Raw genomic sequence first — 26,353 nt, 5'->3', positions numbered from 1 at the left:
TCTGTCTCCCCTCCCCAAACTCTCTACTGCACAAAACCTCCCTGGGACCACAGGGAACCCCCGGCTCCTCAGACCTAATTGCAGCAGTTCAGATGTACGGAGCACCTCCTCTTGCTCCTGACTGTCTCTGACCCCCAATCTTTCTCAGCTGTCCCAACCAGATATTGCTTGTGTCCTTCATATGACCACTCCCTGTTGCAATGAACTATCAATGGTTACTGTTAACCCTAACTTTTAGGTTTAGCAGCATTCACAACTGCAAGAATTCTTCTCTGACTAAAAACTGACTGACTGAACTGCTAGGTATTTCTTTTGTGGAAGAAACTAGAACATAGAACAGCGCAGTACAGTCCCTTCAGCCCTCAATGTTGTGCGACCTGTAGAACCAATCTGTAGCCCATCTAACCTACATTATTCCATTCTCGTCCATATACCTATCCAATGACCATTTAAATGCCCTTAAAGTTGGCAAGTCTACTGGTGTTGCAGGCAGTGCATTCCACGCCCCTATTACACTCTGAGTAAAGAAACTGCCTCTGACATTTGTCCTATATCTAACACCCCTCAATTTAAAACAATGTCCCCTCATGCTAGCCATCATCATCTGAGGAAAAAGGCTTGCATTGTCCAACCTATCTAACCGTCTGATTATCTTCTATGTCTCAATTAAGTCACCCCTCAACCTTCTCTCTAATGAAAACAGCCTCAAGTCCCTCAGCCTTTCCTCATAAGACCTTCCCTGCATACCAGGCAACATCCTGGTAAATCTCCTCTGAACCCTTTCCAAAGCTTCCACATCCTTCCTGTAATTCAGTGACCAGAACTGTACGCAATACTCCTAACTGCAGCAGCACCAGAGTTTTGTACAGCTGCAACATGACCTCATTGTTCTGAAACTCAATCCCTCTACTAATAAAAGCTAACACACTGCATGCCTTGTTAACAATCCTATCAACCTAGGTGGCAACTTTCAAGGATCTATGTACCTGGACACCGAGATCTCTCTGCTCATTTACACTACCAAGAATCTTGCCATTAGCCCAGTACTCTGCATTCCTGTTGCTCGTTCCAAAGTGAATCCCATCACACTTTTCTGCATTAAATTCCATTTGCCACCTCTCAGCCCAGCTCTCTGATCCTCTGTAACCTACAACATGCTTTGTCACTATCTATACACCGACCTTAGTGTCATCTGCAAATTCACTAATCCATCCTTCTCTGCCCTTATCCAGGTCATTTATTAATAATGACAAACAGCAGTGGCCCCAAAACAGATCCTTGCAGTACACCAGTAGTAACCGAACTCCAGGATGAACATTTCCCATCAATCACCACCCTCTGCCTTCTTTCAGCTGGCCAATTTCTGATCCAAACTGCTAAGTCACCCTCCGTCCCATGCCTCCGTACTTTGTGCAATAGCCTACCAAGGGGAACCTGATCAAACGCCTTACTGAAATCCATATACACCACATCAACTGCATCAATGAGGAGAAACAGTTCACAAATAAGTGAGAAAACAGAAATGGGGAGAATGTTTTCTCTGATGGATGTTAGTCTGTGGAGTTCTCTTCCCTAGAAAGCAGTGGACTCTTATATTTATTCAAGGTTTGGTCTCATCTTTGATAGATAAGGAATCCCAAGTTATGGACAGGACAGTGGAGTTAAGATCACAACAAGATCTTGCTGAGTAGGCTCAAAGGACTGAATGACCTACCCCTGCTTCTGTATTCCTATGATACCCTGATAGGTCAGTGAAAGCATGTAGCTGAATGCTTGTCAGCTCAAATCTCTATTCACGAACCTTTGATTTCCACTGAACTTTTCACTTGAAATCAAGAGTTCCGACCTCCTTCCAGAAGCTCACTTGGCAAAAAACAAAAATAAATTTATATAAAATCAGTGTTCATTCACTTTCTTACATTAATTTCAAGTAATGATTTCACCCAGTCTGATATACTGTGAATCAGGTATCTCTCTCTGTCAATAAAATGTGGAGCTGGAAAGGCATAGCAGGTCAGTCAGCATTGGAAGAGCAGGAAAGTCAATGTTTTGGGTCAGAACCCTTCATCAGGACTGAGTCCTGACTCAAAGTGTCAACTTTCCTGTTCCTCTGTTACTGTCTGGCCAGTTGTGTCTTTACAGTTCCACATATCATCAACTCTGACTTCCAGCATCTGCAGTCCTTACTATTATTTCCAAGTCACTGAAAACCATCTCTCTCTCTCTCTTTGGCCTTTTCTTGAATGGAGATGGATAGGTAGCCCTATAGTACTTCAGTACAACTTTGACAACTGTGGATGCCTAAAAGATTGTGTGGTGCAAGTCTGCTCTTGAGCTTCCCTCAGCATTCAGACAACTTGCCATCAGGATCCAATATGAGTTGTATTTTGTTTCTTTTTTGTTTGACAAGTACTGTTTCTTACCTGCAGTTAACTAATTGCTGCATCTCCTCTTTTGTGTACCCTTTCATTTTAATTTCATTCTCATCTGCCAAAACTGAAGCAAAATATTTTTCCTGTCCTTTCTGTTTTCTCAGCCTCCGTAGGAAGATTTTGCATTTCGTCTTTAACCTAAGTCTAGAAAAAAGTAGACTTATTGTTCCCTTAGTCTGTAACTTCAGAAAATGATATGGCTGACGGGAAGCAAATTCTGAACAGTGACTGGTTATTTCTAATTGCAGGGTCTTAGCCTGAAAGCAGTTCTGCAGTTTGCTGCTTCTCAGAGAATGGTGGCATCACCCAAAGTTATCCAGAAGCACTTGAGCCGGTTAATGTCAGGCAAGTATGGGCTAAGCATGTAAACTTTTCATGTGCATTGAACTGAATAGATGATGATGAGTTCAGTTGAGACAAATGATCAATGTTACATGTTGGGGAGGAATTTAATTTAAGCATTGGTTTGAATTTCTACAAGGCAGATGGAATAATGCTCATTGTGAATCCCGTATAAAACTAATTTTCAGCCAAGTTCCTGGGACGCTCACTGAGCTTAGAAAAGGGAAAGACTTACAATTTCATCACTTCTGGCCGCTTCACAGCCAATGAAGCATTTTTGAAATGTGCTCCCTGTTGTAATATAAGAAATATTGCAGCCAATTTAAACAAAGTAAGGTCTTACAAATATCAGTTGGCTAACGCTCAATAATATGTTTCGGTGAAGTTGGTCGAAGGATAAATATTTTCTGATGATTTGGGATTTTCACTAGGCTAGTTCCTGTTATGTGGGTGTAGGCTCAAACTTTCTTAATAAGACTATGTCCTTTGGAGCTTAGAAAAATAAGAATTGAAAAACTCTGAAGGGGAGCGATAGGATAACTACTGAGGAGATGTTTACTGTTGATGGGCTATCCAGAACTAGGGGAGACAGTTTAAAAATAAAGGGTTTTCAAGATCAAGATAGTAACAAAAAGCATAGGACTTGGGAGCAGGGGTAGGGGTTATTTAGCTTTTTGAGCTTTTCCCACTATTCAAGAAGATCATGGCAGATCTGGTAAGGACCTTAGTTTCACTCTACTGTCTACACCTTAGGGAGTGCTCTTGTTTATAAGCTATGTCACCTAACTTTAGTCTCTCCCACAGAAGTAAATACTATTGCATACTTCTCTAGTGTCCTAAGATGCAAAGCAATTTATTCACTCAGGATTGTTAGTGTTTGGAATTCTCTTCCACAGACAGCTTGAAGTCTGGGTCATTCAATATATTCAAGGTTGAGCTGGGCATATTTTTGATTGTGGAGACAGGCAAAACAGTAGAGTCATTCATCTTGCTGAATGGTGGATCAGGCAAAAGAGGCTAAATGGACTACAGCTGCTCCTATTTCTTGTATTCAGCCGAGTAAACCTCTTCTGCACTGAAAGCAATTTATTCACTCAGGATTGTTAGTGTTTGGAATTCTCTTCCACAGACAGCTTGAAGTCTGGGTCATTCAATATATTCAAGGTTGAGCTGGGCATATTTTTGATTGACAAGGGACTCAAGGATTGTGGAGGCAGGCAAAACAGTAGAGTCATTCATCTTGCTGAATGGTGGATCAGGCAAAAGAGGCCAAATGGACTACAGCTGCTCCTATTTCTTGTATTCAGCCAAGTAAACCTCTTCTGCACTGTTTAGGGGATTTGACAGAGTAGATGTGAAAATGTTGTTTCCCCTTGTGAAAGAATCTCAGGCCAGAGGGCATAATCTCAAGAGTAAAGGGTTGCACATTTAAGACAGAGATGTGGACGATTATCTTCTTGGTGTTAGTGAATCTGTGGAATTCTTTATCCCAGAGGGCTATTGAAGCTGAGTCATTGAGTATATTTAGGGCTGAGTCAGGTTTTTAGTCAGTAAGGCAATCAAAGGTGATGGGAGTAAGGCAGGAATATGGAGTTAAACATTATCAGGTCAGCCATGCCAAAGCTGACTCAATAGGCTGATGGGCCTACTTAGGTTCCCACATCTTACAATCTTTAATTCATATTACTAGAAATAAATTAAACTAAAAGTGTGAAAGTTCTTTGTTTCGGTCAGATCTATTACATCCTTTTTTGTTAGAATATGCATTTGGTTAGAAACATCATGCTTTGCCTTTGTTGGAATCTTTAAGATAACGTAAAATATCAACACAGCATCAATCTAAATGCAACAGTGCCTATTAATTTCCATGATACCTTTGTTCACTTCAGACTAAGAAGAGAAATTAGCGAATGGGATTGAAATCTGACCATCCATATAAATTTTTGTCTGGATGCATGCACACAATACTCAAACATGTTATTTTCATGTTGTTTTCAGTTTTGCTGAACTTTGGTCATTTGACTTATCGTATTGAAAGTATCATGTAGTTAAGTTTAACTAGTTTGCAATCCTTCTGATAATTACCCATTCACTTTGGCCAAGAAATGTAATTTATAGCTTGTGATTCTGTGTTTTCGTTTCTAGTGTTTCTGCCTCATCTGGATGTTGAAGACACTTGGTCAATCTTGGATATTGACTTTTTCCATCTCTTGGTATGTTTATGATTCATGACATTTGAGAAGAATAGTTCATCCATTATTTCTTTCATTTTAATCTCAAAATTACACTTTTAAACTTCATGATTCTGAATCCTAACAGGAAACATTATCTTCATGTCATGGAGTCATGGAAATCCTTATCCCGAAGATATATTAAGCCTCAGGATCAATTTAAAGTTTCAAAATCAAAATAGTTTTTCATTAGGGATGGATATTAGGGATATGGTTAAGGCACAGGTCAGCCATGATCTAACTGTACGGTAGAATAGATTTGTAGGGCTGATTAGCCGCCTCTGTGTTACATTTGGAGACCAGAGCATCAAGAGAGTTTCTTTAAATAGACTTCATCCCAGAGGAACTGAAGCTTCTATCCATGTCTGGAACTTGCTGAGTTAACAATTACTCTTTACTTGTGATTTTAACCATTAAAGATCAAATGGGTTGCCCAACTTGTGCTCTGAAAAGTAGCCAAACTAACTTCATGTTTAGAAGTATCAAGTGGGATGATAGCTTCTCATCACATCTCATAATAGCTGTGAGGACTTAGAATAAAGGGTAAACTAAAAGTAGTTGAACCAAAAGATTAAAATCCATAGAATCTACTCAGTGTTTGTTGTACGTGTATGATGAGGCTTTTGGATTACAAAGATCTTGATGGACCTTCATGGTGGATCAATATTTGTATTCTGTTTCAACTGTAATGCAGGTGTCAGCTCAGGGTGGATCTAAATTTCTTTTTAAATCTACTGTAATGATTTCCTTATCTGCTGCAGTCTCTTAGGATCAAGAATTATTTGCTCTGAGATTGCTGATGAGTCTGGTGTGCAATCTGCAAACCTTGAACTCTGAAATCTGGGGAGCAATTAGTCATTGATGGGTCAGGCAGATGAGGAGCTTTGAGGTTTGTGTGCCTTCTGCGACACCTGTGTGCTCCTGACAATTTCTCAATGTGTTCAGTGCATTCTTAATTAAGCCTTAGAGTGGTCCAGTGATAAAATGGTGCAATGTTTTCATTTCTTGAAGCAATACATTGGGAAATCAACTAGGAAATGACCTGTTTAGATTAGGCATTATGTAATGAGGCAAGATTAATTAATAATGTGAAAGTAAAAGATTCCCTTGGTAAATAGTGATCATAGTACAAATTAAATCCTCATTACGTTTGAAAATGATGTACTCCATACACCAATCACAAACCAATTATGTCCGTGTGCAGGGAGAATTGACTAAACTGGATTAAGTACATAGATTAAAAGGGATGTGGTAAATAAAGAGTGGAAAATATTTCAAGAAATGTTTTAAAATGTTCAACAAAAATTCATTGCATTAAAAAAAATGCTCAGCAAGGAAGATTCATTTGTGACTCAAAGAAATTAAAGGTAGTATTAAGTTAAAAGAAGAGCCTTCTACTGTTGCAAGAATAGTGAGAGGAAGCAATGGCCTAGTAATATTATTGCTAGACTATTCATCCAGAAACTCAGCCAATGTCTTGGAGACCTGAGTTCAAACCTTGCCACAGCAGATGGTGGAGCTTTAATTCAGTAAAGAATTTGGAATTACAAGTCTAATGATGTCTGTGAAACCATTGCCGATTGTCAGAAAAAAGCCACCTGCTTCACTTGTGTCACCTGCCATATAATCTGGTCTGGCCTACATGCAACTCCAAATCCACAGCAATGTGACTGACTCCTAACTGCCCTCTGGGTAATTAGGGATGTATAATAAATGCTGGTGTAGCCAGTGATACCAAAATCTCGTGAATGAATAAAAAAAGCAGGTCAGAAGATTGAGTATGTTATCAACCAAAATGATCATACAAAAAGTTGATTTAGATAAGAGGAAAGAACAAGTACACACACTAATAACATAAAAACTTCTACGTTTTGAAAAAAAATTGCTAAAATAAATAATAGTCTCTTAGAAGCAGAAACAGGAGAAATTTCGTAGGGAGTAGGAAAATGATGGAGGTATTCAACAAATATTTTGTGTCTTTCTTCACAGAAGAAAACACAAGATACATGCCAGAAACAGATGAGGCCTTCAGGCCGAAAATAGGAATATTTAATATCAGCAGAGAAAAAATATTGGAGAAGCCTAACGGACTAAAATCCAACAAATTTCCAGAAACTGGCGGCTTCAGTTTCCAAAAAGGAGAGCTGAGAAATAGCAAACGTGCTGACTGAGTTTCTAAAATTGCTTAAATTTGGGAATGCTCTCATTAGTTTGGAAATTTGCAAATTAAACACTGCTTTTCATTAGACCATAAGATTGAGGAACATAATTGGACCATTTGGCTACTTGAATTTACTCTGCCATTCCATCATGGGTCATCGTTTCCTCAACCACATTCTCCTTCCTGTAATTTTTGTTGCCCTTACTAATCAATGACATATCTATCTCAGTCTAAAACCACTCAGTGACTTGGCTTGCGCATCCTTCTGTGACAGAGAGTTCCACAGATTCACCATCCTCTGGCTCATTCCTCCTCATCTTAGTCCTAAAAGTTCATCCCTTCACTCTGACGCAGCGCCTTGTGGTGCTCGTGTCTGCTTTTAGTAAACCGTACTTTTCTAAGTAAATTGTTAAGCATAGTGGAAAGACCTTCTTCACGTCCACTCCATCCAGGCCTCTCCGTATTCTGTAAGTTTCAATGAGATTCCACTCCTCAAATGGTAAGCCCTTCATCCCCAGCATCATTCTAGAAAAGCTCCTCTGGACCCCTCTAACACCAGCACATCTTTCCTTAGATACGGGGCCCAAAATTGCTCACCTGTTTTTTTTATTCTAGCCCTCTTAAAATGAATGTTAACATTGCATTTGCCTTCCTAATGCTAACTGAACTTACATGTTAACCTTAAGAGAATCCTGAGCTGGAATCCTAAGTCCCTTTGTGCATCAGATTTCCAAAGCCTTTCCCCATTTAGAAAATAGTGTACGCCTCTATTCTTCCTCCCAACCTGCATAACTTTGCACTTTCCCACATTGTATTCCATCTTCCACTTCTTTGCCTGCTCTCCGAGTCTGTCCAAGTCCTTCTGCAGCCACCCCATTTCCTCAACAATACCTGCCCCTTCACTTATCATTGCTTAATAAAAAGGAGCGAGAGAAAATTGGCGAGAATGGAGCAGTTAGCCTGAATCTGTAGTTGGGAAACTGCAAGAATCATTTACAAAGGAATGCTTAACAATTTACTTAGAAAAGCATGGTTTTACTAAAAGCAAATGCTTCTTGACAAATTTATTGGAGTTTCTTGAAGATGCTGTATAAGTCTTCTGGAATTTTGAGGATGTAACTAGTAGAGTGATAATGGGAGCCAGTACTTGGACTTTGAGAAGGCTGTCAATAAGGTCCTATATAAAAGATTAGCATGTAAACATGAAGTTCATGGGATTAGGAATAGTGTACTGTAACAGATACTGTAATATACTGTTGCCAGACTGGAAATAGAGTAAGAATAAATTAATCCTTTTCTGAGAGGCAGCAAGTGACTCGTGGGATATCGTGGGGATTAGTGCTTAGACCCCAGCTATTCACAATATACGTAAACCATTTAGATGAGGGAATTAAATGTAATGCCTGCAAATTTGCAGACGACACAAAACTGGGCGGGAAGGTGAATTGTGAGGTGGATGCAGAGATGCTTCATTGTGAGGTGGGCAAAAGCATGGCATGTGGATAAATGCCAGATTGTCTATTTTAGAAGCAAAGACAGGAAGACTGTTGATTTTCTGAATGGTGATAGATTGGGAAAGGGGGGAGGTGCAACCACACCAAGGAATCGTCATGCACCATTGCTGAAGGTAAGCATGCAGGTGCAGCAGGCGATGAAAAAGGCAAATGGTATGTTGGCCTTCATAGTAAGAGAGTGCAGACACGGGAACAAAGATGTCCTGCTGTAATTGTGCATGGCTTTGGTGAGACCACAGCTGGAGTATTGTGTACAATTTTGACCTGCTGATCTGAGGAAGGATATTTGAGCTATACAGGGAGTGCAATGAGCAAGACTGATTCCTGGGATGGCAGGATAGACAACCAAAGAGAGACTGGATCAGTTAGGGGTGTATTCACCGGTCTTTGGAAGAATAAGAGGTATCAAATTCGAACAGGACTGGACAGGGTATATGCAAGGATGTTCCTGATGGTCTAAACACTTGGGGTAGGCCATTTAGGACTGAGGTGAGACATTTCTTCACCTAGAAAGTAGTGAGCTCGTAAATTCGCTGCCACAGAAAGCGGTTGAGGCCAACACATTGAATATCTTTAAGAAGGATTTAGATGAAGTTCTGAGAGGCATGGCATTCATCCACAAACTCCATCAACAAACACATCGACCTGGACCCAATATACCAACCACTACAGCGGACAGCTGAAACTGACAACCGGAAGCGGCAGGGACAGACCACTATAAACACCGGAGGAAACATCAAAGAAGCGCTTCGCAGGAGGCTCCCAAGCACTGATGATGTCGCCTAGCCAGGGGACGAAACGTTTGCAACAAAAACTTCCAGCTCGGCGAACAGAACCACAACAATGAAGTTCTTAGGGCTAAAGCGATCAAAGTTTGAGGAGAAAGTGAGAACAGAGCACCATATTGAATGGCGGAGCAGGCTCAAAGGACCACATGGTCAATTGCTCCAATTTTCTGTTTTTCCATGTAACATGTAGAGTCAATGAAGAGAAACCAGTCGTTGCTGTGTACAAGATTAGGATTCGTGGGGTTTAGGGTGATGGCATTGATAAAGATTGGCTAATGGATAGGATTGCGCAGAGAATAGGTATAAACAGTGCATAAAGCAGTGGAAGGATCAGTGGTGGGACATCAGCTATTTACAATTTATATTAATGAATTAATTTATTTGGTAAAAAGATATATCATAAATTTGTGGAAGATACAAAGCTAAGTGAAATTCTTAACTGAGAGGTTGTAAAGTGATACGGTTAAGTGAGTGAGCAACAAACTGGTAGATGGAAGTGTAAAACTTGAAAATGTTGATTTTCTGATAGACTTCAGTCCTGTTATGATGTGGAGGTTGCACTCCTTTACTAATTAAACCAAAACGCCAAGAGAAATTTGCCTCATAACCTGCTAAAAGTGTATGACTGAAAGAAGATCCCTGATTTTCACTGTATAAATAAAAAGTAGCAATTTATTTATTTAACCCTAACAGTGAACACTAACAAAACTATTAACAAACTGAATACTCTTTCCCTTAACTAGCGAACCACAATTGTATTAATTTTGCTTTTCCAATAACAATTAATAATAATGCTAATTTGGAACTTAATCTCTCACACAAATGGTCTTCCCTTCTTCCTTCAGCCTTCCTTCCTCTTCTTTCCAAATCTGCTGTCTTCTCCTAGGTCATCGTCTCACTTTTTATTGAGTGTATTTTAGCTATCAAATGTCTTGGTACCTTTTAAATAGATTGTGCCCTCTCAGAAGTTGCTTTTGAGAGCAAGATGTTTATTTCTTTAGATGGCATTTTGCAAAATCCCTGCATCTTTTATGCCCATGATGACATTTTAAATTCATATAATTTGATTGGCTTCCGGGTGTCAAAGCACTCAGCTTTATATTCAATTGGTCCTTAGTCTCCAAGTGTCTTTATAAATTAATTGGCCGAGTTTAAAATGTTGGCTGGATAAAAATGCTCCTTGGGCCTGCTCAATACAAAATGTAAATTCAAGCACCTGCTGCTGCTTACCCACAGACATTCATTGTTAAATCTCTAAACACCGAAAATAATGACAGTTTTTTTAAAGGGTCATCGCCATGTTCCCCCACCGCCATCCCACCAGTTTTACACACCAATTTTGTGACCGTACTCAAACAAGAAACACCGCAAGTTAGTGTGCAGGTGCAGAAAACGGTTAGGAAAGCAAATGGCATGTTGGCCTGTGTTGCAAGGGGATTGGAGTGAAGAAATAACTCCTGCAACAATTGTATAGGACTTTGAGTGTGCATTTGGAATACAGTGTAATGTTTGATTTCCAGTCTCCATATTTATGGAAGGATATATTTGGAAATATAAAGGATATTTCCATTTCCTTTTGGAGGCAGTGAAGGTTCACTAGATTATCCATGGGATGAGAGGGTTATCTGTGATGAGAGGCTGAGTAAATTATGTCGATATTCACATTCAAAGCCCCTTAGAGCCTTGTATGTTTCATATGTTAAACATGAAGTTATTTCCGCTAATCAGGGAATCTAAAACACAGGCACAGCTTGACCATAAGGGGTCATCATTGAGGACTGAGATAAAAATACATTCATTCAGAGGGTTTTTAATCTTTTGAAATTATCTATGTCAGAGGGTTGTGCATGCTGCACTGTTTAGAATATTTAAGACTGCGATGGACATATTTTCAGGACTGCATGGACAAGAAGGATAAGGGAAAAACGAGGTAACCTAGAAGGATAAGGGAAGCAATCAGAAAAGTGGAACTGAGTTCACCAATGATCGTATTGAGTGGCGGGCCAGACCTCACTGACTGCATGTTCTATTCTTTCTCTTATTTCTTACGTTCATAAATAAACCTTCTCCATTTTGATTTGTTACAAGCCAGAGACTCCAATAACTCAGCGAGGATATTTGATAATTTGAGGAAGTCTTGAGGGCTCCCCTTAAAACATTTCCATTGTTCTGGTCTCTTGCTGTGACCAGTTGCTTCAGGAGGCTGAAGTCAGGCATACAAATGGCGTCCCACACAGCAGAACACTTGATGCCAGGCAGTTTGGCTTTGGAGAGAACACTGTTGTTGGACTGCCTTTCTTGTCACTTCATTTGGAGAATATCATGAAGGCACACTTCAAAGCACTGAGAATGGTAATGCCATTTATTAAATTCTTTCCTGGCCTCCAGTATTTGCTGCTGATACCTACTTGTCCTTGAGAATTGAGGGGCTTACTTGGCCATTTCAGAGTCCAGTAAGAGTCAGACATATTTGTGTGTGTTTATATGTAAGATAGCCTTCCCTAAAAGGCATTTGTGCAAAATAGGCAACCAATGATAGTTTCATGATCAGCTTCTAATTCTAGATTTTAAACTAAATTTGAATTCCACCAACGACTGTGAGGTGTGTTTTGAACCAGTGCCACCTCAGTCTCTACGTTACCAGTCCATTGGCATTATCACTGCTAATGCCTCCCCGCATAGTTGTAGGTTGTCCACGTTTGTGAAGTGCACAAATGCACAGGGATAACTGTTGTCCAGTAAACCAGAACCTTAATCTCTGGTTTGAGATCCGAGCCCTCAAACCGTTTTCTCAGTCAGTTGCGCATATTGCAGGTGGTGATGATTTAGTCATGTCTTTCTGCCTTCATGGACAAGTGACATCCAGAGATATGGAAAATGGTTGACATTTTCAAGTGATATGTCACTTGATGCAAACAGGTGTTGGAGACAGAGGCAGGGAGAGCAAGTTGCACCATGTGTGCTACTTGGAAAAAGACTTTAGTTTCCTGGGCATTACTTTAAAGGCCCATTTTCTCATTCTTCAGAGTTGAGTGTGACCAGGATCTCCGTTTCTGAGTGAGTGCATGCACAAGGATTATCTGAATACTGATGATTTGGAGATGCCAGTGTTAGACTGGGGTATGCACACTTAAAAATCACAGAGCACCAGATGTTTCAGCATTCTACACCAACGTCCCCAACAACGACGGCATTGCAGCAACAGCTTCAGTATTCAACACCAACAGCTGCCAATCTCCAAGCACCCACAACTCATCCGCTTTATCCTCGATCACAACATCTTCAGCTTTGACAATCAGTCCTTCATCCAGACACGCGGAACAGCCATGGGGACCAACTTTGCACGGCAACATACACAGGTTCAAACAAGACTTCTTCACTATGCAGGACCTCCAACCAACACGACATTGACAACATTTTCTTCGTCTGTACCCATGGCAAAGAGTCACTGAAGCAACTACACAGTGATATCAAAAGTTTCATCCCACCATCAAACTCCCCATGGACTACTACCTATTTCATTCTTGGACACATGCATCTCTATCAAGGATGGGCACCTCAGCACCTCACTCTACCGCACACCCACGGATAAACTCATGATGCTACACTTCTCCAGCTTACACCCGAAACACACAAAAACAGCCATACGCAGGATCTGCTCAGATTAGGAGGAATGTGATGGGCACCTGGAAGTACTCAAGGATGCCCTCATAAGAATGGGGTACGATGCTCAACTCATCAACCGCCAGTTCCAATGTGCCACAGCGAGAAACTGTAATGATCTCCTCAGGAGACAGACACGAGCTGCAACTGACAGGGTAACCTTTTATTGTCCAGTACTTCCCAGGAGCCAAACAACTAAGCTATGATCTTTGCAGCCTGCAACGCATTATCAATGAGGATGAGCACCTCACCATGACCTTCCCCACACCTCCACTGCTCACCTTTAAACAACCACCAAACCTCAAACAGGTCATTGTTTATAGCAAACTGGCCAGCTTTCAGGACATCATACAACCTTGTCACGGTGGACGCTGCAAGCTGTGTCAGAGTGTCTTCACGGATACCACCATTATGCGTGGAGGACACCTCCCACATTGTACTCATGCAACTCAGCCAACTTTGTCTACCTCAGACACCGCAGGCAAGGATGCCCTGAGGCATGGTACATTGGTGAGACCAAACAGGCTATGGCAACAGATGAGTGGACACTGCACAATAATCAACAAACAGGAGTATTTCCTCCCAGTCGGAGAGCACTTCAGCGGTCCAGACCTTGGACCTTCGGGTGACCGTCCTCCAAGGCGGACTTCAGGACAGGCAACAACAAAATGTGACCGAGCAGAGGCTGATAGCCAAGTTTGGTAGCCATGACGGGGGCCAAGGGTTCATGTCACACTACAGTCTCTCTCTCTCTCTCTCTCTCACTCACTCACTCACTCACTCACTCACTCACTCACTCACTCACTCACTCACTCACTCACTCACTCACTCACTCACTCACTCACTCACTCACTCACTCACTCACTCACTCACTCACTCACTCACTCACTCACTCACTCACTCACTCACTCACTCACTCACTCACTCACTCACTCACTCACTCACTCACTCACTCACTCACTCACTCACTCACTCACTCACTCACTCACTCACTCACTCACTCACTCACTCACTCACTCACTCACTCACTCACTCACTCACTCACTCACTCACTCACTCACTCACTCACTCACTCACTCACTCACTCACTCACTCACTCACTCACTCATCTCTCTCTCTCTCATAGACCCATACATTCCCGCAGACCCCCTCTCATATGCTCGCACATACACTCACATGCTCTCTCACTCTCTTACAGACACTCATGACCAGCCCCCCCAATCCCCCCCAACACACATGCACACTTAAAAATATAAGTTTGTGGGGTGAATTTGCACTTGCAGAATGACATTTTACTTTACTCAAAAACTGTATGAATACATGTAAGAGTCTGTAAATCAATTTTTTAGATTAGAATCAGTCTGACCGTTGTGGCACAGACAGTCTCACATAGGGCACCTCACACTTTAAATACATTATCTGGGCCGACATGACACCAATTGTTAAAGTTCACTTGCGAATGTAACTTTTAAAAAAGGTTTTGCGATTTACATATGAAAGAACTGAAACCAATATGATCATTCTAAAAGATGAGAGACTTAACAAACAATCTGGGCCTTTTTCAATATATAATTTCAGTTACATCACACTGTAAACTTTTGCTATAAATTCTGTGACTTACAATCTTATACTCCACAACTACCTGACGAAGGAGCAGCCCTCCGAAAGCTAGTGCTTCCAAGAAAACCTGTTGGACTATAACCTGGTGTTCTGTGATTTTTAACTATCTGCATACTGAAGCTCAATGTTAGAATGATTTTGGTTTAGAGTTGAAGACAGTTTGCTGTCTTTGCTGTAAAAAGTATCTCCACAGCTGGGCAGTAATTTATATCAGCAATGATTTATGAGAAAGACCTGAATCTTTTCATCTCTTGTACTGAAGAGGAAAACTGTGTGGATAATTGAAGCATCATAAAGCATGGACAGGATAAATAGGCAAAGTCTTTTCCTTGGGGTCGGGGAATTCAGAACTAGAGGCCATAGGTTTAGGATGAGAGGGGAAAGATATAAAAGAGACCTAAGGGGCAACTTTTCACTCAGTGGGTGGTGCGTCTATGAAATGAGCTGCCAGAGGAAGTGGTGGAAGCTGGTACAGTTAAAACATTTAAAAGGCATCTGGATGGATATATGAATAGGAAGGGTTTGAGGGGATATGGGCTGGGTGCTGGCAGGTGGGACTAGATTGGGTTGGGATATCTGGTCGGCATGGACGAGTTGGACCGAAGGGTCTGTTTCCATGCTGTGCATCTCTATGACTCTAAGTAACTACTGAATTAATTTTCCCCAGTCTGTAGAGTTGCCCTTTTCAGCGAGACAATCTTTGACCTCAATCACTCAGTAATAGAGGCAGTATTAATAATAATAATAGTAACAAACCCAACAAAGATGGTCGAGTAATTTGCACTGAATATGCGAATGGGTATGATGAACAGTATCTGTGAGCCAACAATTCCCTTCATAGAACATAGAACAATACAGCACAGAACAGGCCATTCGGCCCACGATGTTGTGCCGAACTTCTAACCTAGATTAAGTACCCATCCATGTACCTATCCAAATGCCGCTTAAAGGTCGCCAATGATTCCGACTCTACCACTCCCACGGGCAGTGCATTCCATGCCCCCACCACTCTCTGGGTAAAGAACCCACCCCTGACATCTCCCTTATACCTTCCACCCTTCACCTTAAATGTATGTCCCCTTGTACCACTCTGTTGTACCCGAGGAAAATGTTTCTGATTGTCTACTCTATCTATTCCTCTGATCATCTTATAAACTTCTATCAAGTCACCCCTCATCCTTCGCCGTTCCAACGATAAAAGGCCTAGCACTCTCAACCTATCCTCGTACGACCTATTCTCCATTCCAGGCAACATCCTGGTAAATCTTCTCTGCACCCTCTCCAAAGCTTCCACATCTTTCCTAAAGTGAGGTGACCAGAACTGCACACAGTACTTCCTTTCCCAAAAACCTGGCCACAGAGACCAGCAGATTCCCTTGAAGTTAAAAGTGGCTGAATCCCATTTTTAGATTTCTTTTACTTCCCTTTCATCCATGACACTAAATATCTGCTTGGTTTGTATGATCAGTGATGAGTTTCTATTTCACAGGTTAATTTGCAACTTAGTCTTTGACTTTGCTACACCTGGTTATGATTTCAGGTCAGCCTCGTTCTAGCATTTCCTTCATTGTACTGGGAGGAGACTGTGGAGCTACAACCCTCGGACATCAGCTGTGCATTTAACAACCTCTACCTCTTCCATCTGGTTACCATGGCGCACATTGTGCAGATACTACTTACCTCTACAACAGGTGAGCACTTTACCGCAGACAGCAAGTCAACGTAATTTACATTTTTGTTTTCACAAAACCAATGAGTTATAATCAAATAAATAAATATCTCTACATATAGCCACTGTACCAGTACAAAATAATGTAGGACTGCAGCAACATAGCAGCTGATACCTGCATGGTGAACCAAATGGCCACCTCTTGTACTGCATGATTCTATGAATGAGTTCCTCTGACTTGCAGGAAAGAGTAAGTTAAATGCATAGTCTGGGAAAAGTTCTAATCCCATTTCTCTGTGTTACTTTCCACAGTTTTCTCTCAGTTGGGTGCTTAAGATAAGAGTTGAAGGTTAGCAATATTGACATTTTCCAGGTCAGTTTTGACTGCAGTAGCGGCCATTAGCATTTGTAATTTGAAGCACTGCAGTTCTTCTAAGTGCCATGAATCTGATTTCCTATGAAAAGAATAACTTTGATAAAGGTATAATTGGATTCAAGGGACAAGAATAGAGTTTATAGTTTTTAGATTAACAGTCAGCGTTGAGTCTGGGGGCAGAGTTAGAATTTTGTTTGCCCGTCTGCTTTGTCACATTTTTATAAATGATTCCATAGTGTTTCAAGAGGAGGGTCTTACCCCAGTGTTGAGGTCAACATTCCTCTCTTGCTGAAATTGAGATATACCTCATAATAAGACACTAAGGATAAGTCTACACGCTAGACAAAAGAAATTAACTGGTGTTATTGTGGAGCGTGTAGCATTTTGAAATCCTCTGAAGAAAGCTCTGTGGTCTTACTTAAACTGACATACTTGGTTGCAACCCAAAATGTATTACTATTTGTATGTATACAGTTGTAACAAATTGGCAAGTGTTAGTACAAACCTATTTAGGATGTTCCCTGGTGTAACTGTGATACTAAAATAGCACACTATAAACATTAACCGATTTTCTAATTATAGTGCCTCTTACTTGATGTAGGTTTTACATTTATAACTTGCATGTAAAAGTGCAGTTGATTGTTTACTTAGCCACGAAACACCGTGCTAGTAAGATGTTTAACAGTGAGTACACAATAAAGCAACAGCTTTCATTTCTGTAGTACCTTTTAATTTTTAAGCTGTCTCGAGGCCCGTCATGGAACTGGAATCCAATGAAAGTTGATACCCAGTCAAAGAAGGAGAATCAGAACAGGTGATCAAAAGTTTAAAGCAACATCTTTAGGGGACAGAGAGAGATTGAGAGGTGGAGAGATTGAAGGCGAGAATTTCAGAGCTTGGGGTTGAGGCAGTTGAAATCATGACTACAGTTCAAAGCATGTTTCTTTGGTGAGGACAGAGTTGGAGAAATGCAACATTGAGATCCTGAGCAAATCTTCTTCTTCATCAGAATCACTCGCTAATGAGCATGATTATCCACCAAGGAAATTCCTCGACAAATATGGATTCATAATAAAATGAGAATAACCTAACAGAGAAATTGAAAGTAGATTGCTTCTTTTCCTTCTTGCATACTTGTGAAGTACGGGTTCAAATCCCACCACGGAACCTGTTGATTAGTTCATAAAATTTGGTTAATTAATTAAAATTAAATTTGGAATGGAAAGTTAGTTTCATAGCAGTATTACTAAGACTGTAATCAATTGTTGGGAAAGCCCATCGCTAATGTCCTTTCGGGAAGAAAATTTGCAGAGTCCAGACCCACAGCAATGTGGTTCATTCTGAACTGCCCTTTGAACTGGCTAAGCAAGTCACTACTTTGTACTAAGCCACTACTTTGTACTAAACCACTACACCAAGGTCAAAAAGTCACAAGATCAGAAGTCCCACTTTCTCGTCCAACAGGTTTATTTGAAATCATAAGCATTTGGAGAATTGCTCCTTCGTCGGATAAAGTGAAGAAAAGCGTACAGACAGAGCGAGCTCAATAGAGAGATCAAAAGATCATACAAATGGCGTGTGTGAAGTGTCAACACGCTGAATAATTAATCTCTGCAGGTGATCAAAAGTGTCAGGCGGTGTGAGTAAAGTGTCAAAAGCTGAATAGCAAGTGATGGGTTGACATATAATTGAGGCAGAGAATTATTTACAAAGAATTTAAAATAAGATAGTGCTGGAGACAAACCAAATGGCTGAAGTAACATGATAGATGTGAGAGTGACATGTCAAGGATCTGACCAAAGTAACAGGTAATCCAAAACTGTACAAACTAATTAAGATGTTACCTTGATAACTAATATAACTTGAGTAGTCTTAAACCAGTTTGAATTGGTGTATAGGTCTAAAAACACAAGAGAATTGCATGTGCCTAAAAGAAAGTGTTTGACGTTAATTAATTTTAAGTAGAGATATGGAATTTCATTTTTGTTTTGTTGATTCATGCAGCATCAAGCAACCGTGTTTTCTCTCTTTGTACCCCTGCCACATTGCTGCTGAGGCTGCATTCTTTGGTTGTAGGATTGTTTTGGTCTAGCTGACTAAATTGACTTTTAAGTAACCACTAAACTTGTATGCAAGCTTTCCTTTGTTTTACTTTTCTTTGTTTTTATTTGGTTAATGGTATAGTTGGTGTAACATGTGTTTCTTCAACATGAATTGACTATTACACAATGGAAGAATTTGGACCACTATTTGTTGAACGTAACCTTTCCCCACCTGTATTGGCTATAATGTGATTCCGGTCGCATTGGTTTAAATGGTGCTGCTAATAACCGATTTTCTTATAACGTGGGATCGCACAGGAACTATCACATTATATCGAAACAAACTGTACAGTTCAAGATGCCATTGTTTTGTGCAATACTTGTGTTATTCCTGAGCAGATTGTCCTATGGAGCAGGATGGAGAGGAGAGTGAGGAGTCTCAGTCAGCAGCAGAGCTGTATGAAGTGCTTCGAGAATACACAAGCAGGTATGAGACAGAAACTAAAGTTTCTTGCAGTGATATAACTACTTAGTTCCTGACAAATCTTCAAGAGACATTATTTCCAAGCTGGGCTCAGTTCGCAGTCTACTTGGTTACTAAATCTAATATATTGCTTTTGTGTTTTATTTTAAAAATGTATGATACTAAGCCACATGATGTATACAGTCAAACGATCAAAAGCTGGGTCAAAGAGAGAAGTCTTAAGAAGTGTCCTAAAGGAAGAAAGAGAGGTAGAGAGGCAGCGAGGTGTAAGGGGAACATTCTACTTGTGATCTCAACAGATGAAGTCATGGTCACCAGTAATACAGAGATTAGATTGGGGTTTCATGAGGTCTGAAGAAGAGGTACACAGAGATCTCAGAGGGCTGAGATACTCTGACATGATTCCAGAGATAGAGTTTTCCCAAACAAGGATGAGAATTTTAAAATCAACAAGCAACTTAATCAGGAGTTTGGGCGTGAAGGAGAAAGGAACTTGCTGCAAGTTACAACATTGGAAGCAGAAATTTGGATGATCTGTGGAGGGTAGAATTTGGGAAACCAGGCAGGAGTGCATTAGAATAGTTGAATCTGGAGCTAACAAAGACATGAATGAGCCAATGATCTGAGATGGTGGAGTTGAAGAATGCTATTGAGGTCGAAATAGATAGTTTTAGTGATGACACAGACATGAATTTGACAGCTCTTCTCACTGAAGTACCAGAGACTTTTGCCAGAGAGAGAGATGGAATCTGTAGCTAGTGAATAGAGTTTGGAATGAAGATGAAACAGTGTCCTTGGTCTGGCCACTCTTGGAGGAATTTGATACTGGATGTTGGATAAGCTGATAGCATTTCTCAGGAATGGAGGAGTTGTAAAATGTTTGTAAGGTGGAGCTAGGTTTCATCAATGATGATGTGTCCTCGGGGCAGCATGCAGGTGAATCTGGAAGTTGGAGGGAGCTAAAGATACATCCTTGTAATATCCTAATGGTGCATGAGCAGAATGAAAACTCATTGCAAGTAATTCCCTGGCTCTGATTGAATGGATGAACCAGAAGAGAACAAGACTCAACAGCTGGACAGTGGTGGAGCGATATTGATGTGGTCAGCAATATCAAAAGCTACATCAGAAAAGCTGAAGAATGAGGGTGTGTTTTGTCAGAATCTCACAATGTCATTTCTAACTTTGATCAGAGCTGTTTCACTATTGTGGCAGAGGCAGAAACCTGATTAGAGGAATGTTTACGTAGATTTCCAGGAAAGATGGACATGGGTTTTGGAAACAGCAACTTGTTTAAAGACTTTGGAGAGGAACGAAAGATTGGAGATGAGGCTGTAGTTGGCAAACACCAGTGGGGTTAAAGCCTGATTTTCTGAGGGGTAGTGACTAAAAAACATTTCAAGTAGAAAGGAATAATGCCCAAGGCTATGCAGAATGAAACTATCTGGATGCTTCTTTTGAATAACTAGCACAGGTTTCCAAACCAAATCCCCTCCTGTGCTGTAAGATTCAATGATCTTGCTCCGTTCTGTCATATTGCCACATTTCCTGATCCTGATGTCCTTGTTGGCACACATGTAGTTCCCAACTTTCATCGTTTCATCAGCTGAGATGATGAATGGATGTTGGTTGTATCTCAGTGTGGAAGATTTGGAAAGTTTAGGATAAGCACGCTTGGTTTTTTTTTGGAAGTCTTCCTATGTTGCCAAAAGCTTGGGAACAGCTTGGCCTCCTGAGCTTTCGACCAGCACATGTTGGAGTAGAAACTTGCAGTGCAAAAATCGAGGTGTAAGATGGTTGCGTACATCTGAAAGGTAAAAAGATTTTTCATATCAAACAAGGCTCCAACTCACTTTTAATTAATTTGTGAGAATGTAGAGTTCTGTTCTTTATGCAGGTTTTCTGTGATGTTAACCTGAGGTTCTTGGCTGTTCAGAGGACAGTGTTACAGTTTGCTCACATCACTGCTCCCTTGGGGGATTGAATTGGTGTTGCCACTGCTACATATCAAATTTTAAAGTCACCATTCCTCTACTGCACCATAGTGCTGCTCTCTTAAAGATAAAGATGACTATTTGGGGGGAGGTTGAGGAGGAGAGTCGGCCCAAGAATTGAACCTACACTGTTGGAATCACTCTGCATCACGAACCAGTCATCCAGCTAACTGACCCCTCATTTCAAATATATAGCACCCTTTTTATTAACCAGCACCAATGGGACCAGGAGTGTGTCAGTTGATCAATTATTGCGGACAATCAAGAAGTACGCATAACCGCAGTAAACTCTGACCAAGCAAAACTTCAAGACATCAAGATCTCTCAAAACACACCTCCTGATATCTATGTAAAAGCTCACAGTAAGGATTAGAGCTTTTATGCAGGGTGTATACACATCACTATTACACTTTATTTACAGCATAAATACTCTGACATCAGAGTACATATAATTTTTGACTGTATATCAAGAGTGCCAGTTAAAACAAAGTTTGCTGTACTTGCAATAATTATTCTATTTTGTATTAATTTTATTTGAGAATAAAGTTTTCAGCATTCCTACAATCAATCATTCCCATTTAATATGGTTTCCATTCTGAATGGCAATTTCTAGTGTGCAAGTTCTACAAAGTGGGCGGCATGGTGGCACAGTGGTTAGCACTGCTGCCTCACAGCGCCAGAGACCCGGGTTCAATTCCCGCCTCAGGCGACTGACTGTGTGGAGTTTGCACGTTCTCCCCGTGTCTGCATGGGTTTCCTCCGGGTGCTCCGGTTTCCTCCCACCATCCAAAGATGTGCAGGGTCAGGTGAATTGGCCATACTAAATTGCCCGTAGTGTTAGGTAAGGGGTAAATGTAGGGGTATGGGTGGGTTTCGCTTCGGCGGGTCGGTGTGGACTTGTTGGGCCGAAGGGCCTGTTTCCACACTGTAATCTAATCTAAATCTAAAGTGGGCGTTTTGTCATTTGCCATGTTAAAATGAGTTGCAATTGTCAACAGATCTTTAGAATATAAGCCCCATGGCTGCTACCTGTGGAACTGTGTGAAATGTGGCATTTTTCCATTCCTTCGCTGTTCTGCCTTGTTCTTCAACTACCTGCTTGGAGTGCCACCTCCTGAGGAGCTGTCAAAAGGTAAGTGAAAAGGAACTTGCAGTTTTAATTTGGGAATATGTGGTTTTTGGTGAATGTAATTTTGTTTTCAAAGATAGCAATGAAAAACCAGGAAAGCAAGGAAATCATAGAGCGATGTAGACATCTTAAAATAGTTCTGAAGGGGAATTTCTAAAAATATATTTTTATTGAAAAATAGATTTTTTAATATTACAACAAATGCAAAATAATACCAAGAAAGAACACCAAAAAATTTTTTTAAAATCCAAACCACCCTCATGTACAAATGTATAAATATATAAGAATAACCCAACTAACTACTTAACTAAATAAATAATAACTAACAACAAACTGATAAATAATAATACAGCTCAGCAAAACAAAACACTAACTCTCGAATATCGAGAGCATCAATTTTCACATGCGTTCGGAGTTCCCCCTCCCTGGATGTTGGACTCGTAAAAGCACAATCATTACGGTTATATAAAAGTCCTTATTAGTGTGGCAGACATATCTGTGTCCAGGTATTCCAAAAAAGGCCACCATGTCTTTTAGAAGTTCTTGGTTTTGTGATGCACCATACTTGTAAGAAATTCCAAGTGGATATGAAGGGGGATTTTAATGAACTGAGTGTAGACTGGGACAGTGGTAGTTTAAGGGACAGGAAGGAGCAAGTGTTCTTAGATTGTTTCCAAACAGTGTGTCTTCAATGCCCCAAGAATGGAGACGCAGCTAGACTTGCTCTTCGGGGCAAGCATCAGTAGAGAACAGTTAGGGGACAGTGATCATGGTATCATAAAAGTTTGAGATTTGGTCGTAAAGAGAAATGAACAATCTAGATTAAGAATAACCATCTGGTAAAGCCTCCGGAGAGGTTACTTGATTTCAAGTGTTGCCCTTCATCCAAGTATGTTCTTCTTCAATGCCGAGTAACTGTTTGCCTTTCCAGAATTTTATTGTTTTGATTTAACATAATTACTGGGTTTCAGCAGAATTCTAATCAAACAACTTTGACTTTTAGTTGCCACCTCAAGCTGGAATCATAACTTGTAGCTCCAACCAAGACATCTAATTTCTATGTAAGAATCGGAAAAGAAAGGAATTAGGAACAGAAATACTTGTACTTCTGTAATGCAGTAGAAAATGATTGTGCATCTGTAGTGCTGTAGAGCTAGTGATAAAATAGTGAAATTCGGAAATTGTTGCAAATAGAATTCAGTGTCAGTAAATAAATGGGTGGACTTTTCCCGGAGGATAATGATGATATTTTGGGGTAGGTATTTAGGTTCACAAGACATTAAAAGTAGAAATGAAAATTAAACCCATGCAAATGTTTAATGCTTTGCTGGATTTAATGGAAAGTCTACGTATAACTTTTCTGGCCACGGTTAGAGTACTGAATGTAGCTTCAGGCTCCTCAGTGCTAGAAGGATGTTGAGACCTTAGTGAGGGTACAGTACACATTCACTAGGTGCTGTCTGATACAGGCAAATGCAAATAAAGTCTTGAAAATCTGGGCAATTATGGGGTGATTTAACAGGGTTGTACTTTTCCCATTGTCAAGTGTTCAGGATCAAGGGAACATTTGACAATTAAATTTAAGATCTGTTGAACAGGAAGCAGGAGAACCTGTTTTGTTGGGGAGTTACGAGTCTGTGGATTGCATCAGTTGAGTTGATAATTGAGGTGACAGCCCTCTGAGCATTTAATGATAGGGGAATAAAAGGCCTAGGGAACAATCGTTGTGGTTAGAATGTTTTAAGACTGGCATATTTTGTTGTTGGAATGTCTAGAAAATAGGCTGGCGGTTAGGATGAAGCCACAGGCGTGGTCAGTAGGAAAGATTGTAATGAATGGCATGTGGAGCAATCTAATCTTGAAGTGACCAGAAAAACAGCAGCTTTGGCTCTGAACAAATAGACACTAATGAGATACACAGTCAAGAGGGACAAGTGCTGAGGGTGTAGAAAGTGTGCAGCAACAATAAGGCCACAGTATTTTTGTCATTTTGACGCTGAGGAGCTTGCACAAATCAGAATAATCAAACTGCACATCAGCAAATATATAACTGCTGATTGTGATATATTGTGAAGCATGTGTTAAATGATGTCAGCCATTTGTGGTTGGAGTTCTTAGATGTCATGGTAAAATTATACATTGTTTTAATTCCTTTTTGTATTTCATATATTCCAGGTTACCTGGCTCAGCTAATCAGCTCCCAACATCCTTGTTAAATCGGGTTCAGTTACCCCCATCCCCCTAGGAGAAAGGAGCTACATTGAGCAGCATTAGTGTCTGGAATCAGACTTGAAATAATGTAGATATAAAAATGACTTCCATCTTGTTATTACAATGCTGTGTCAAACACTTGTTATATAAAACTAGTTAAAATCTCCATTAAGCCTCACCTAGTTACCCCGAAACAAGCTTTAGCGATTTTTTTTTTTAATAATGTGAAAGTCACTAGTCTCACACTTGATATGAATCCTGCTTTTCTTCCCAGATTCCTCTGAAGGGCAGTTTGAAGCCTTATGTCTTTACCTGGCGTTGCCTACCAACCTTTTCAAACTTTTTCAGGAGCACCAGGACATAGTATCTCCTTTGTTACAAAGGTAAGTACTGCTTTGCTTGAAGTAGTTTCAGGTATTAAAAAAATCTGTCGCAACAACAGAAGTGATGTTTTAGCAAAGGTTCTCCTACCTTAAGTGACATTCAGTAGAGAGATTACACAAGAACGTGCAGGATTGGAGCAGTTATCTGGTCAGCCCTCAAAATGATGTGCATTGCAGGCTGAAATCGAGATCACAAATTTAAACTGAAACTGTGTTTTTAAAAAATGATGTTCATAGATGTATTTTTAAAAGGTAAGGCCATTTTTTTGCAGATTCCAACCACTACCTCATCAATTTGAAGCCCCATAATCCTTTAGCCAGCTTACCCATAGAACACAACAGCGCAGTACAGGCCTTTTAGCCCTCGATGTTGCGCCAACCTGTGAAACCGACCTGAAACCTATCTAACCTACACTATTCCATTCTTATCCATATGCTTATCCAATGACCATTTAAATGCCCTTAAACTTGGTGAGTCTGCGACTATTGCAGGCAGAGAGTTTCGCACCCCTACTATTCAGTAAAGAACCTACCTCCGACATGTGTCCTATATCTATCACCCCTTAATTTAAAGCTATGTTCCCTCGTGCTAGCCGTCACTATCCAAGGAAAAGGGCTCTCTCTCTCCAACCTATCTAATCCTCTGATCATTTTGCATGCCTCAATTAAGTCACCTCTTAACCTTCTTCTCTGTAACAAAAACAGCCATGACCACCTCACTTTCAGGTTTTGCCAGTACTGCTCCAAATCTGCTCTACAAGGTATCTAATGGTTTGGTTTCTATTTCCCACTCTATAGTAGTCTAGCCAAGGCTGGGAACTTAGTTAAATAAGCACAACCAGCCTGCAGATGGTGTCCAACAGTTCCATCATGTAAATTTAGTTCCATCCTTGAGTAAATTGATGTTGATGAGCAAGCAACAGAGCAAGCAAGTATTGTGAAAGTAAGTGCATCAAGGATTATTCAGTGCTCTGAACCTCCATCTGGAGCATTTGAGGGAGCAAGAAGGTGATCTTGTGTAAGACATGAGATTGAAAAGTAGCTGGGAGAGCAGACAGAACGATAGTATGGCCTGAGCTTGGGATGGTCACATGTAACATATGACATGGGGACAGGAAGAGGCCAAACAGCACACCAAACTTACTCCACTATTCAAAAATCCAATTCCAGAGATTCATAACCCTCTGAGTAATAAAATGTCTTTAACCTATCCCTTCAAGTATTTTGTAATTGGGTCATCTCTGATTCTTCAAAACTCCAGAGAATATAGGCCCAGTTTGCCAAATCTCATTTCATTGTACAATCCCCCCATTC

The 26,353-nt window shown here is 40.5% G+C and overlaps 1 protein-coding gene across 1 annotated transcript in view; it reads left to right on the top strand.

Annotated features, from left to right (window-relative positions):
* ubr1 (ubiquitin protein ligase E3 component n-recognin 1) overlaps positions 1-26,353 on the top strand; it is a 204,626-nt gene that overhangs the window by 167,771 nt on the left and 10,502 nt on the right. The window contains exons 37-42 of the mRNA XM_043698391.1: positions 2,681-2,777; positions 4,920-4,987; positions 16,292-16,442; positions 19,238-19,325; positions 22,315-22,448; positions 24,931-25,039. Coding sequence (XP_043554326.1) covers positions 2,681-2,777; positions 4,920-4,987; positions 16,292-16,442; positions 19,238-19,325; positions 22,315-22,448; positions 24,931-25,039 — 647 coding nt within the window. The remainder of the gene's footprint in view (positions 1-2,680; positions 2,778-4,919; positions 4,988-16,291; positions 16,443-19,237; positions 19,326-22,314; positions 22,449-24,930; positions 25,040-26,353) is intronic.

The sequence above is a fragment of the Chiloscyllium plagiosum genome, chromosome 10 (genome assembly GCF_004010195.1).
Source record: "Chiloscyllium plagiosum isolate BGI_BamShark_2017 chromosome 10, ASM401019v2, whole genome shotgun sequence".
NCBI lineage: Eukaryota > Metazoa > Chordata > Chondrichthyes > Orectolobiformes > Hemiscylliidae > Chiloscyllium > Chiloscyllium plagiosum.
The sequence above is the reverse complement of the archived record's forward strand: the minus strand, read 5'-3'. Positions and strand labels throughout refer to the sequence as shown.